This window comes from Puma concolor, chromosome C2, assembly GCF_028749965.1.
Source record: "Puma concolor isolate L17-30 chromosome C2, mPumCon1.1.hap2, whole genome shotgun sequence".
Classification (NCBI taxonomy): Eukaryota; Metazoa; Chordata; class Mammalia; order Carnivora; family Felidae; genus Puma; species Puma concolor.
Genome location: NC_141675.1, coordinates 65423644 through 65438862, shown reverse-complemented (window position 1 = coordinate 65438862; position 15219 = coordinate 65423644). Strand labels below are relative to the sequence as shown.

The 15219-nt window shown below is 39.7% G+C and overlaps 1 protein-coding gene across 2 annotated transcripts in view; it reads right to left on the bottom strand.

Annotated features, from left to right (window-relative positions):
* FNDC3B (fibronectin type III domain containing 3B) overlaps positions 1–15219 on the bottom strand; it is a 364422-nt gene that overhangs the window by 139180 nt on the left and 210023 nt on the right. For both annotated transcript variants that reach the window (XM_025913173.2, XM_086674725.1), the window contains exons 5-6: positions 14094–14337; positions 9874–10164 (exon numbers count right to left, since the gene is read on the bottom strand). In XM_025913173.2, coding sequence (XP_025768958.1) covers positions 9874–10164; positions 14094–14337 — 535 coding nt within the window. The remainder of the gene's footprint in view (positions 1–9873; positions 10165–14093; positions 14338–15219) is intronic.

Genomic DNA, 15219 nt, shown 5'->3' with positions numbered 1-15219 from the left:
ATCAAAATTCTGCCTTCGATTGCCTGGTGAACATTCATTTCTTTAAAAAAAAAATTTTTTTTTTAACGTTTATTTATTTTGAGACAAAGAGAGAGCATGAACGGGGGAGGGTCAGAGAGAGGGAGACACAGAATCTGAAACAGGCTCCAGGCTCTGAGCTGTCAGCACAGAGCCCGACGCGGGGCTTGAACTCGTGGACCGCGAGATCATGACCTGAGCCGAGGTCGGCCGCTTAACCGACTGAGCCACCCAGGCGCCCCATGGTGAACATTCATTTCAAAAGAAAACTCAAAGAATGTTTTCACGTGTTATTTGTCTTTTTATATGTAAGTGAAAAATGTGAAGCTTCAAGTATGATTTAATGGGTTAAGACTTCTTAAAGTGGGGGCGCGCCTGGGTGGCTCAGTAGATTAAGCGTCAGATTTCAGCTCAGGTCATGATCTCGCAGTTCGTGGGTTTGAGCCCCACATCGGGCTCTGTGCTGACAGCTCGGCGCCTGGAGCCTGCTTTGGATTCTGCGTCTTCCTCTCTCTGCCCCTCCCCCGCTCACACTCTGTCTCTCTCAAAAATAAACATTAAAAAATACTTTATAAAAGACTTATTAAACATGATATGACAAAAATATCTCATCCTAAAATACTTTATAAAAGACTTCTTAAACATGACATGACAAAAATATCTCATCCTGTCTATTCAAAGAATCATGTAATTAACATCTTGAAAACATTCCAGATTGCAAGAACAATACAGGGGGGTGGGAAGAGGGCAAAAGGCAAAAAGAAAGTGATAGGACTTGATAAAGACGCCTACATACTCTACTCATGAGCCACAATTTGGGCCACCCTCGTTTCCTCTTTGATGAGCCACACATGTGCCTTTGCACCAGTCAGGTAAGTCAACACCTCTTTAAGGAAAAAAAAAAAAATCAGCATACTGGAATCTTAACAGAAGGAAGAGTTATTCATTGTTTGATTTCTCCAGCTCTGGCCTTCAGAAGATAATGCCCAGGTCAGAAAGCACATGTCAACAAGCAACACATTCCTTCTGAAAACTTTGCCTTATATCCCCGGGCTTGTCTCCCTTTTCCCACCCCACACGTAGGCGGTTGTTGTAGGAAGTCTGCTCAGACCTCAACCAGCATCACTCAGAGGCCTTGAAAACCCAGAGAATGGATCTGGCAGCCCACATTTAAAATGGAAAACAGGGTGTTAACTGCCCAGTTTCCTGCTAGAAAGAATGTCTCTTGCATTTTGAGCCAGGGGTCCACATATCATCCTTCAAAAAAAAAAAAAAAAAAAAGTTACTTGGGCTTGTTTGGACTATTTTCACTTTCAGACTGTACTTGGCAGAAAGATGGGTGAATTCCACTGACCTGAGCTCACTTTTAATTTTTTTCATGTTTTCTTGGTATTTTTGCCATGCTTAGGATTTGTCCACAGCTGCAGACAAGTGAAAACACACAGGATTTATCTGCAGCTACAGACTTGAGAGATGAAGCAGTGATGGAAATCCATCTAGAAACTGTCCATATTCAAGTGCAATGAGGAAAGTGCATACTGAATGAAGGAGAAAAGAAAAACCCTACTGCCCCTCCACAACCAAACTGTCTTCCAAAACACCTTGTCTGAACATGCCTGAGAGGACATGTGCTCAGGAGACAGAAAAGGTTGCAAGTGAAAGAAGACAGCAGCCACTTGTGAAATGAGCAAGCCCCACGAAATATCTTAAACAGAAAAGCACCCGTGTTATCTTTTATAGGGAGCCAAGACCAAAAGAGATTCCAGAAGAAAAAAAAAATCTGCCTTGACTCCCAACATTCCAGACCTTATTAACATTGGGTTCCTCCTCCCAAACAAAGAGGACCACTGTCACCCTGCACAGGTGGATGCAGGCACCCCCTCCTGGAGCCCATGCCATCCAGCAAGAGGATAAACCCCAAGGACTCCCAAACTCACAATCTCAGAGGTAGAGGAAAACACCATCCCGAATTTACTACTGTAATTCTTATCTGCAGAATGAATAAGCTTTCAGTCTAAGTTTGGGTAAATAGATATTGAGGTCAGATCCTGGTTTCTGAGCAGTGATAGCAAAATATAAAAAGAGAAAAAAATGTCAGGGAGGACCAGCTGAGAAGGAATTAGAATACAAAAACCTGGTAATGAGGAACACTGCTGGGGTCAGAAGGCAATCTGTGATGTCTGAAGGACAAAAGCACAAGAATAATGCTTCTGTCACCAGCTTCTAGAGTTAAAACAAAAAAATTATGACTCCATGTGGTGGAATTTCGTCTAAAGTATAACTGAAGCTTTGGATCGTCAACAATTCAAAGGCCAAAGGTCAAATGCCAAAAGTATGCCGTATCCTCATTTTCTTCTATATTTGGAATTCTTACCATTTTGTCCCGATTTTTTCCCACACAGCCCTGAAAGTTCTACAGGTCTCCACATCGGCTACTACCTGTATGTTAGCAACACAAATGGAACTCTACCAACACCGGTATATGTCTATAGGTATACAGGTATACTACAAAAGGAATATGCTTCAACTTAAATCAAGTATTTTAACTAATGCCTCCCAGATTCCCCCCCATTTTAAAATCTCACCTAAAAATTGCTTGGCACTCAAAGGGCTGGTGGCTCTCAAATGTTACTGTGCCTAATCACCACCTGGAGAGTCTAGGGAAACACAGATTGCTGGGTCCCGCCTCCACGGACTGTTGGTTAGGTCTGGGGCAGGCCATGAGGGTACTTATCTCACAAGTTCCTCCATGGTGGTGAAGCCACGGGTCTGAGACCAAGCAGCCAGGGTCTAGGTGAGGGATTAACCTCGGGGAAAGCCTTGTGGATGCTAACAAGTACCCAGGTCTCCCACTCCAGCCGTAGAAACACCAACTCTATCTGCTTTCAGGATATGTGTGGGTGCATGTGCACACGTGCACATGAACACATATGATAGAGGTATGGGAATAAGGATTTGTATTTAATTGAGGATCTACACAAGACTGTTTGAAAACGGAAGATCTACTCATGGATAAATTTTGAAAATCACCGACCTTAATTCACTTGTTCATTTTACTAAAGGAAATCTGAGGCAGGGTGAAATGACTTGTTGTGTATCATATCGCCCAAAACATATACTGCATTACTATATCTTACAATTCCATATGGTTTTAAAATGTTCAAGTAATGAGTGAGAAAGAAATCTCACTCCTGCAGTAGACTTAGGGATGAGGTAAAGGTCAGCAGTATCAACTGCATGCATGACATACTTCTACACACAGAGTAGAGACTGTGACTAAGCATGTTTGATGTACTCTCCTTCCCTCTCCCTGAACCACCCCAGACACAGACACGCAGACACACAGACGTGCGCGCGCGCGCACACACACACACACACACACACACACACACACACACACACACAGACTCCCCATAACTAAAGGGATTGCTTAGGTCTTTTTCATATTATTAGACAGTGGGTCCTCCCCAAAGTTTTTATTTTCCACTCTGGATTCAAACAATCTTTTCCAAAACAACACCAACAAATAACCTTTTCCTCCCTTCTGAGGATACAGGACAGTAGGACTCTAACCCTGATTAAAACTTGGAGGATTTCAGTTTCAAACCTGTAACCACTGGGTAACTTCCTTAATGTCATATGCTTTGGTTCTTATTGAGAATAAAAGGGAAGGAATGAAACTTCCTTCCCACTCAGTGACGCACATCAGTAAGTTCCTTAGTCTCTGTGATGAAAGGCAAGAGGACAACTTTAACTGGGTCTTGGCTACAGAACAGGCTCAAGGCCCATCAATTGGGCAATGTTCTGAATATGAGGACAAATTTTTCCATGTCGTATGATTCAGCAATTCCACTTTGGGGTATTTACCCAAAGAAAACAAAAACACTGATTTGAAAAGATATAAATGCAGTCCGTGTTCAATGCAGCATTATTTACAGTAGCTAGGGTATGGATGCAACCTAAGTTGCAAGTGCGCGCGCACACACACACACACACACACACACACACACACACACACACACACAGGAATATTACTCAACCATAAAAACGAATGAAATCTTGCCATTTGCAACAACATGAATGTCCCTAGAAGGTACTATGTTAACTGAAATTATGTCAAAGAAAGACACCTACTGTATATGATTTTACTTAAATGTGGAATCTAAAAAACAAAAACAAAAACAAAACTAATGAACAAATAAAACCAAACCCATAGATACAGAGAATAGACTGGTGGCTGCCAAAGAAGAAGGGGGTTAGGTGATCAGTGAAATAGGTGACGGGGATCAGATAGACATATAAACTTCCAGCTATTAAGCAAGTAAGTTGCAGGGAGACAATGTACAGCATGGTGACTACAGTCAAGAACACCGTATTGCAAATGTGAAAGCTGCTAAGAAAGTGAATCTGACAAGTTCTCATCAGAAGAAAACTTTTTTTTAACTTTGCGTGGTGACAGACAGTAACTAGACTTATTGTCGTGATCATTTAGCAAAGTATACACATGTCTAGGAGTATAGGGTTGAGCTTTTGAAAGTGTAAGATGGCTTGAGCAGGAGGAAGACACTTCTGGCTTACAGGGGAAGGAGTTGAGGGAGAGGGCCTGAAGGGAAGGAGGAAGGCCACTGGATAGGAGGGGATGTCCTGGATGTAAGGTGATCCTCAGATCACAGGCGGGAGACAGTCACAAATATCCAAGTAACAAGGGTGACCGTTATACTGAGGGGTTAAGAACTGAACTAGGCTACTTTTAGTATTTAATAAAGAAAATTAAAATACCTATTTTACAGATGAGGATAACAGAGATTCTGGGAATACTGAAAGCAAGTAGTTAGCAAGCAACAAAGCTGGATCGATTCTAAGCCAAGTACGTCTGATAACAAAGTCCCAACCGTTCTATGCCAACACACCATGAACTCTACGGTAGTACCAAAAAACAGGAGGCCTACACTTCTCTGAGGGTATCATTGGGACCTTGCCCTGCCTACACTATTTTCCCAAAGGTAAGAGTAAATGAAAGGAGGGGTTGGCTGCACGGCTGTATCCCTGAGGAGCACAGCGATTCTTCCTAGGAAGAAGAAATGGTGCAACAGCTCCATGTGCTCAAACAGAAGGCCTGTTCTAGAAAACCAATTAAGAATACAGCATTCGTTCCACAAATATTTGCTGTGTAACCACTATGTGCCAGACATAGTTCCAGGAGGTGAGAATGGTGAATTAAAGTTCCTACCTCCTATCGTGTACAACTTAGCGAAACACACCTACTGTAACCATCCTTAATATTAGGACAGTTCTTCATCTTGGCTGACATCATTGCCAGTGGAAGATTGACGAAAAAACAAACAAACAAGCAAAAATGAATCCAGATCAGGCAAAGGTATTCTGCTTTGGTAGGTCTGAAAATGAGGTTTAGGGATCTGTTTTGGGTTTGATTTTTTGGTTTTGGATCCAGAATGTTAGTTTATTTCATTCTGTCTACTATATTTTATTCAATTCTATTCTTGTTTGCACACTGCTTCATCTGCTTATTCTTTAAATTTTTTTTTTTTAATGTTTGTTTATCTTTGAGAAAGAGACAACACGAGTGGGGGAAGGGCAGAGAGACAGGGAGACAGAGAACCTGAAGCAGGCTCCAGGCTCGGAGCTGTCAGCACAGAGCCCAATGTGGGGCTCAAACTCAGACTGCGAGATCATGACCTGAGCCAAAGACAGGCACTCAACCAACTAAGCCACCCAGGCTCCCCTGCTTATTCTTAGTATTTTATTTTTAAACAATATCTGATTCATTTGGAGATGTTTTTCTTTTAAAGTATGTAAAACTGGAAGTTTGCATCTGCCGATTCTCTTCACCAATTTTGCCCATCCCCCAGCCACCTCCCCTCTGGCAACCACCACTTTGTTCTATTTAACAGTCTGTTTTTTGCCTGCTTTTTAGATTCCACATGTAAGTGAAATCATATGGTATTTGTCCTTCTCTGACTTATTTCACTCAGCATCATACCCTCTTTAGATCTCTCCATGTTGTTGCAAATGGCAGGATCTCATTCATTTTTTATGGCTGCATAATATTTAAGCACGTGTGTGTGTGTATAACCATGATATATATGTGTCATTGGACACATGTTGCTTCTATATCTTGGTTCATGTAAACAATGCTGTAATAAATATAGGGGTACATATATCTTTTTGAATTAGTGTTTTTCTCTGGGTATGTAACCTGTAGTGAAATCACTGGGTCATATGGTAGTTATATTTTTAATTTTCTGAGGAACTTCCATACTGGTTTCCACAGTGGTTGCACCAATTTACATTCCCACAAACCATGCATGATCGCTTCTTTTTCTTCATAACCTCATCAACACTTGCTATTTCATGTCTTTTCGATACTAGCTGTTCTGACTGTTGCAAGGTGACATTGATGGTTTTGATTTGTATTTCCATGATGATTAGTAATAGTGATCATCTTTTCAAGTGCCTATTGGCCATCTGTATTTCTTCTCTGGAAAAATGTCCATTTCAATCCTCTCTTATTTTTCATTGTATTGTTTTTCTGTTTGTTGAGTTGCAGACATCCTTTAAATATTTTGTATATTAACCTTTTATCAGATGTATCATTTGCAAATATCTTCTCCTACTCAGTAAATTGACTTTTCATTATTTTGTTTGCAAAACCTTTTTATTGTGGTGTCGTTCCAATAGTTTATTTTTGTTTCGGTTTCTCTTGCCTCAGGAGACGTGTCCATAAATACGCTGCTAAGGTCCAAGTCCAACAGATTATCGTCTATGTCGTCTCTTAAGAGTGTTAATGGTTTCAGAACTCCCATTTAGGTCTTTAAACCATTTTGACTTTATCTTTGTGTATGGTGTAAGAAAATGGCCCAGCTTCATTCTTTTGCATATACCTGTCCAGTTTTCCCAACTCCATTTGTAAAAAAGACTGTCTTTTCCTCACTGTATACCCTTGCCTTATTTGTTGTAGATTAATTGACCATATAATCATGGGTTTATTTCTGCATTCTCTATCCTGTTGCAGTGATCTATGTATCTATTTTTCTGCCAGTACCAGCCTCTTTTGATTACTACAGCATTGTAGTATATCTTGAAATAGGGGATTGTGATATCTTCAGTTTTGCTCCTTTGCAAGATTGTTCTGGCCATTTGAGGTCTTCTGCGGTTCCATATAGATGTTAGGATCATTGGTTCCAGTTCTTTGAAAAATGTTATTGGTATTTTGATAGGGACTGCATTGAACTTGTAGATTGCTCTGGATACTATGGACACTTTAACAATATTAATCCTTCCAGTCTATGAACAGGGAATATCTTTCCATTTGTTTGTGTCTTCTTCAATTCCTTTCCTCAATGTCTTGGTTTTTGGAATCCAGATCTTTTACCTCCTTGGAATATGGTCATCAGATTGGCATGTTTCATTTAAGGTGGTTTTATGTCTTTTCATACTTTAACAGCTCATTTCTGTTTAGTGTTGGGTTTCCATTGTCTGCATGTGCCACAGTTCATTTACTTACTGGAGGACATCTTGGTTGCTTCTAAGTTTTGGCAATTATGAATACAGCGGGTATAAATACTTGTGTGTATGTTTTTGTCGGGACATAAGTTTCCAATTCATTTGGGAAAACGAATACTTAGTTTTTAAATCCAATACATAAACCCCTCAGATCCTTACTGAAATGAAGTAGAACACATAATACCCCATCTGATTCTTTATTTCATGACTCAACCATGTGGAGAGTTGTAGTTTGAGTGGTTTTGAGGAGGTAAATAATGTGATGGGAAAAGGAGAAATAGACCAAGTTCAGACTAAAGCGGAGATAAAATTTTTTTCCAATTTTTCATTGCAACACACACCCTCCCAGAAGTCCACAGCGAAAGTGATCTCACTGTTAGCATCACAATAAAACTTATAATAATAATAATGTTTTCTACATGACAGCAAAGAGCTTAAGGTGCTCAAAACAATTATATTCTCATTCATTACACAGAAGACCAAAATGCTTGTAAACATATGGATATTAGCAAACATTTCCATATAGATTTCAGTGCAAATCCATAGCCTCTCTTCCAGCTAGGAGTATGTTAAAATATAGAGGAGCTTACACTTTTAGACAAATGATACGAAATAACTGCACATAGAAGGAAGATACTTATTTTTGCCCTAGTTGATCCATAATTACATTCGTTTTATTTCCTAACTTCAACCCTGACGCATCTTATTTTCCTTCATCTCTTTGCCCCTTAGATCTTTACTCAAATTTATTCTATCTGACTCTATTATATATATCTGTCACCTGTCTTAAATCTCTTTTGGTGTAAGGCAGGGCAAAACTTATTAGAGAATGAATCATGTAATCAAGGAAGTTCAAACCTCCTTACACTCTCTGAAGACTGCTTATACATTCTTCTTCTCTTTTTTATAAACTAAAACTCTCCTTAGAAAAACTTATTTCTAATTTTTTGTTTGAATTCCCTTATACGCCCCTGGTTAAAAATTCTAACATTGATTGTAATCTAATTTCAAACTCAGAAATTGTAGTATCAGTTGACTAAAAATTACTTTATATGGCAGAAATAGGACTATACCTAAAAAGCTATTTAAAGGCCTCTTAAACTTTGGGTTTCTTTTATATACTTGCTTACACTTTAATGACTAAGAATAACACATGATAACTACATGAAACTTGGAAAATATAGAAAAGAATAAAAGATAAAACTAGAAGAATAACACTTTACTCAGAGAAATTATTATTCATTTTTTACTATACCTTACTATTCCTCTTTTTAATGCTATAATTCACTCATAAATAAAACGCTGATGCCAACATCTGGTCCGACCTACGTGTCCTTGGCCCCAAAAGCGTCCAGCCTTCCGTACACAATCAAACATACTCAACTTCTGTCTTTTTCATTCACAAACACATTCTCACACACACCTAGATAAGGTCTGGTAAAAGGAAGGAGTATATTTAATGAGTGCTATAATCACTTCTGATCTTGTCTTTTATAGCTGCTCATGCCTTCACATATTTATATTTGTTAATTCACCTGGCTTTTTCAAAACAACACCTTACTGTGCTTCAGTTAAGTCAGCCTTCTCTACGTGACTGTATACAGAGCCTGTTTTTAACTCCTTTGGCATCAAAATAGGTTGTTTCTAAATCTTGGCTAAAAACTTCATTTAAAGCACATATACATTCCTCCCCAAATTAACTGATCTACAGCCACAAGACCAATCTACAAAAACAAAACCACACACACACACACACACACACACACACACACACACACACACACACACACACACATATGTCCTTTTGAGCAGATGTCTCCTATGTAGCAACCTTATTTCTTCCACCTCATTCTTGGGATAGGAGTACTTTATTCAGGATGCAAAGGTGGCATTAAACAAGAATTGAGGCCTGAAACCAAGAAACAGATTACTGTTCCACAATGATAAATTTCACTACAGAGCCAAGGAATGACGTCTGGTTTTATAAAGTATTATACTGTTCAGATTTAAACCAGCCCTCAACTTCTTAGAAAGACTGTTTTCCTATGGATCTCCTCCCCGCCTGTCTCCTTGCAGTGAACCAAGTTCAGATACTTGTTACTGAGAGTATGTAGAACGTCACATGGCACCTGTGACCAACACGTATTTCTGCCGTAAAGTAGTAATAAAGGAGAGGATCCAATATTCTGCTGATCAGAGAAGGTCTAACCAGTCATTCCTAGTAGGAAGACCAACCACCGTGAAATCACATTGTTATGTAAAAGATGTTTCTTTTAGGATGTCCAGGTGTCCATGGTTTTATGCTTTATGGCAAACATCTTTGCACGTTACCTTGCAAATCTGCATCGTTCGACTTTGGACTGCTTCTTGCTCGCCGCTCTGTCTTCTTGATTCCTGGCCCACCACCACTGCCGCCTCCACTGCCTCCACCACCCCCGGCGCTGTGGCCCTTCCCGTAGCCGTTGTACACAGTTGTGCAGTTGCTTTTGTAGATAGAAGAAGGAGGACTGTTGAGGCGGTTCTGGCGGTCAATCTGGCGGTCTTTCAGTTTTTTGTGTGGAGGCTTGCTGTACTGGTCTTCCCGGGTGATGTAGCTTGACATTCCATAGAGTGGTATAATTTCTGAAATGGAGGGTTATGACAAATGCACGCTCAGTCTACAGTTTCGATAATAAATTCTAACAGGTCAAATAACCTGAGTCCTGAATGATGAAGTTTAAAATATTACCATAGTAAATACCTTTAAAATTATATATGTACAAATAAAATACATGCTTAAAATAGTCCCAATTTGGGGCACTTGGGTGGCTCAGACACATCTGACTCTTGCTTTCGGCTCAGGTCATGAGCTCATAGTTCGTGAGTTTGAGCCCTGTGTCGTGCTCTGCATTGACAGTGCACAGCCTGATTGGGATTCTCTCCCTCTCCCCACCTCCCCCTCCCCTCTTTCTCTCTCTTTCTCTCTTTCTCTCTCTCAAAAATGCATAAATAAACTTAAAAGAATAAATGAAGTAAAATAAAAATAAAACATTCCCACTCATTTCTGACCAATCAAGGAATGATCATTAAAAACCGTACAGTGTGTTAATGAATGTTCCAGAAATTATGGAAAATGCTGAAGAAGACAAGTTGCTGTTCATAAAGAGTTCATAATCTAGCTGAATTTATAAACAAATTTCATTCTGTTTTGTCAAAATCACTGTCAAAATGCTTTTAGTTGCAGCATACCAAAAAAAAAGTCAGAAAAAAACCCAAAATACCCCCATAAACATGTCCTTAGAATCAAGACACTTAAAAATATACTCATCATTATAGACAAAATAGCATTTCTACTCGAAAGAGTGTTAACAACCAGAATCTAAAGAGTTATTTGTGGCATCTAAAAGAGCCAACATTTGGGGCACCTGGGTGGCTCAGTCAGTCAAGCGTCCAACTTTCAGCTCAGATCATGATCTCACGTTTTATGAGTTTGAGCCCCCGAGTCAGGTTCTGTGCTGACAGCTCGAAGCCTGGAGCCTGCTTCAGATTCTGTGTCTCCCTCTCTCTCTGCTCCTCCCCTGCTCATGCTCTCTTTCTCAAAAAATAATAAACGTTCAAAAAACCATTTTTTTAATACATAAAAAATAAAAGAGCCAACATTTGACTAAAACTTACTAACACGATGAGATGAAAAATTTCCACTAAAAATACTCAGAGCTCAAAGAATCAGGGGAAACGTTTAAGGAGAAATAGTAGTGGTAAATACAGGCCATCTCTGCAGCCTGGTGCCACACATAGTAAGCTGTGGTCTCAAACTTCTATTCTGGAGTAATCAAGAGGCAAAACAAACTGAGTAGAAAATGTCACCTGGCTTCACTATGTGTATTTTTGTAGGTGGCTCAAAAAAAGAATGGGAGTCTACAAAATAATTTCATGATCTTAGGAGAAAACATTTTAAGTGAAAAATGTTAAATCAATTAAAAATTAAATTTAGGCCATCAATAAAAATGACAATATATACCACAGAGATTGGTTCCTTAAATGTTTACAATAGAAAAGGGCCCCATAGCCACAGAATGACCAAATAAATTAGCATCCAAACTGAATACTTCTGAGAGTGGAAAGGTAGCATTTCTTTTCTTTTTTTTTTTTTTAAGTTTTATTTATTCTGAGAGAAAAAGAGAGTGTACGCATGCATGCACAGGGGAGGGACAGAGAGACAAGGAGAAAGAATCCCAGAGATTGAACTCACAAACTGTGTGATCATGACCTGAGCTGAAACCAAGAGTCAGATACCCAAGGGGCTGAGCCACCCAGGCGCCCCTGGCATTCCTAATCATGTCTCCGTACAAGAGACTGAAACCAGGACTATTCTAAGCATACCAGGAATGTACTGTCACCCTACATAACACCCAACCGATGTTTCGAGTGTTCAATGGCAAGGCTTCGCTCTTCATTTTTTTTCTGTTCCCATACCTTAAGAAAGATCTTTAAAAAGCAAATCTTTGCAAGATAATTAATTTGCACTAGAGAATGTGGAAAAAAAAAAAAACAAATAGAACCCTATGCCCAAATAAATTATACCCAACTATACAAAAAGGATGGTAAATGTTTTTTAACTATCACAATGCATCACACTTGAGATTTAAGATATTAACCATGGACACTAACAAAACAATCTTTTAAAGCACGTTGAAGACTTTACTCCTATGGTTTAGGAAATTAAATGTTTTAAGTTGCTTTTAGATATGCACATTGAAAAGGAAGGTAAGGGAATATATAAATGGCTTTATATCTCTAAAGCAAAGGGATTTTGTTTTTTGCTTTCTTTAATATGAAATCGATGAGGCACTTGCATCTGTATGTTATCGTTATAGGTTATTATAATGAAATTAAACCAAAATACCCTATGAAGTGAAGACACAATTTAAGTTAATTTCATTTTGAGAGAGAGAGAGAGAGAGAGAGGCACAAAGAGAGAGAGACAGACAGACAGAACCCGAAGCAGGCTCCAGGATCCCAGCTGTCAACACCGAGCCAGCGGGACGAGTGACTCAAACTCATGACCTAAGCAGGAGTCAGACGCTCAACCAACTGAGCCACCTAGGCGCCAACCCCTCTTTTTTTTCCTGAAGCCTAGACATAATTTTTTTTCTTAATTCTAATGACCATTTAAATCAAACTATTATCTAAAATTCCAGAGGACATCATTTACAAAACAGGAACTATGTGGCTTCCTAGTAACACACTGCTGACACAAGGCAGGGCACACAACTCTTCACCAAGCGATCAGTCGCCAAGGCTCCTGGTCGTTAAGCTCAGAGCAAATCAGAAAACTCTGACAATGCTCAAATACTTAATGCACATTGTGTCAAAACACTGAATACTTTTTGTGTTTTTTTAAAATGACAATTCACTTAATTTGGGGGGATTTTGTCCAAATGTTTTCATGGCATCGCCTCACTAGTCTGATGTTTTGGGGTGTGATGTCCGCGGGCAGGATACAAAGTTACAGATGCTATCACCTCTCCACGCCCCACTTACGATAGCACTTGATTCCTGCGAATTATACTAAATTTCTTTCTACTAAAACAAACAAAAAAACCTAAAACAACAAAACGCAATTCTATCCCTAAGTTAGAGGACAGTCTGCTTTTTATTAATAAAATTTTTTTCATTGATATATACATATATAATTGATGAGAGAAAGTCAGGGGATAACTTACTCTCAAACTCAATAGCATAACAGCAATTCTCGTATTTGAACCAATGTAAAAATATGTTTGAAGTAATAAAAGGCTTCAATTCCTAGAAGAAAATCACTTTGCAAAGTCTTAGACATTTAAGTCTGATTTTTACCCTCACTTACCTGGTTTCTTAGTATCCATTTTGATAGAAAAAGGCTTTAGACTAAACCAACACCAATGCCAAAATTACAAAGACATAATGTGTGAGACTCCCTCATTTCAACGTGAATATCTGGCTAACAACCAGTGAAAGTGTGGCCACGCAAATGGTTACTCTTCACGTAAAAACAGGCTGCAGGAGGACCACACGGAGGAGATTCGGAGTTCTACCAAAATTGCAACCTAGAGCATCCAGGAATCAGAAAGATTACTGAGACCTCAGAGTCTTCTATCATTGGAAATTGGGCACAAAACACTTAACTTCTCTTCTACTTCTAGACCATTTCTACTTCTAGAAATAATGCAGTTCCACCCAAGGGCACTGTCACTTAAAAATATGTAAACGGAACACAGGAACATACGACAGATCACTTATTTCTTACTAAACTAAGATGTGGCTACCCCACTCCCTGCTTTTTGTGGGGTGGGTGGATGGGGGCAGAATTTTGGAAAATACAAAGAGCTGTCCCCCACAAAGTAACCTTTTCAAGACACGCTTCGGGACAAAGGGAGCTAGGAGTTTCCCATGAGCGTTCTACAGCAGGTGGATCCTCTCCTACTGTGCTCCTTCCAGAAGAAACAAGGGCTGGCTCTCGGGTTCTCCTAAGCTACTTCTGTGTTGTAACCAGTTTCAACAGCTCCCGATGCCAGCAGCAATCTACTCACCTTGCTCGCCGTATATTGTAGGGGGAATATGATGCTGAGGGAAAAACTGAGGCGGCATATCTCCAGGTCCAGTAACAGGTGGGTAGTAAGCCGTGTGTGAGTTATGAATAAAATGGGGGTGGTGAGTCAGGTAGGGGGGTAGGTGATGGGTTGGAGACATGGCCGAGGGGTAGCTTGGGGGGTAACACTCAGGAGACTGGGGTGTGACCACCACCCGGCGGACTCCAGTATTGTCTTCAATCACCTAGAGAAAACAGCAGAAAGAAAGAGTTTCGTGTGTATTATCAGCAAACATCCTGTGAATATATACAGTATTTAATTATTTCCCTTAATTTAACTTTCTCTCCTCATGAGGGAAAAAAAAAAAAAATTAGTGCTTCTCTAATTCAACCAGCTAAATGAGTTTTAGAAACAGTAACATTTGACAATGAAAATGTATGAAAGTAAACTTTTCATCAACCACGTGATTCTGATTACACAAAACTCTTCGGAGAGATCAACAGCTTGATCATAAATCCTGTTTGCCTCATAACATTTTCCAAGAAGACACGAAGACTTCTGAAAACTTCACCGAAGACAGTGAATTTAATTTGTGATTAAGTTGATGTGAGGAATGACTTTGAATATAACTAAAGGCTCAGTGGTTTTCCAGAAAGAAGAGATTTCTGAGTAACAAATGTGCTTCACAGGGCACAGCTTTCCAGATTGGCCTGATGGCACTGGACTCATTACGGCTTTAGTATGACCATTCCATTTGTACAAGGGCAGAACATTATTTCAGAGGCCCTAAGAGTACCAAAGTTTCATTTAGTCTGGGACACCAAGGACACTGATGAAATGGGGGGATTCCAAACAGTAAAAAACTTGGACAATACCAAAATCAAGATGGACACCTGTGCTCCCAAGACATCCTGACAAGGTAATGGGTATGGTGGAGGCAGATACTATGACGGGGCCCTGCCGTGAGCATAGTGAGCCCATCAACACTCTGTCCTTACTTTCTGCAAAGCCTTCTAAGTTCCCCCAAGGCAGGTGGCTAAGGTTGTTCAATGACAATGTTAACTGCCTGTTTGGCCAATTCCATGCTACCTGCTTTAAAGTGTTTAAAAGGAAACACTTTTGTTGA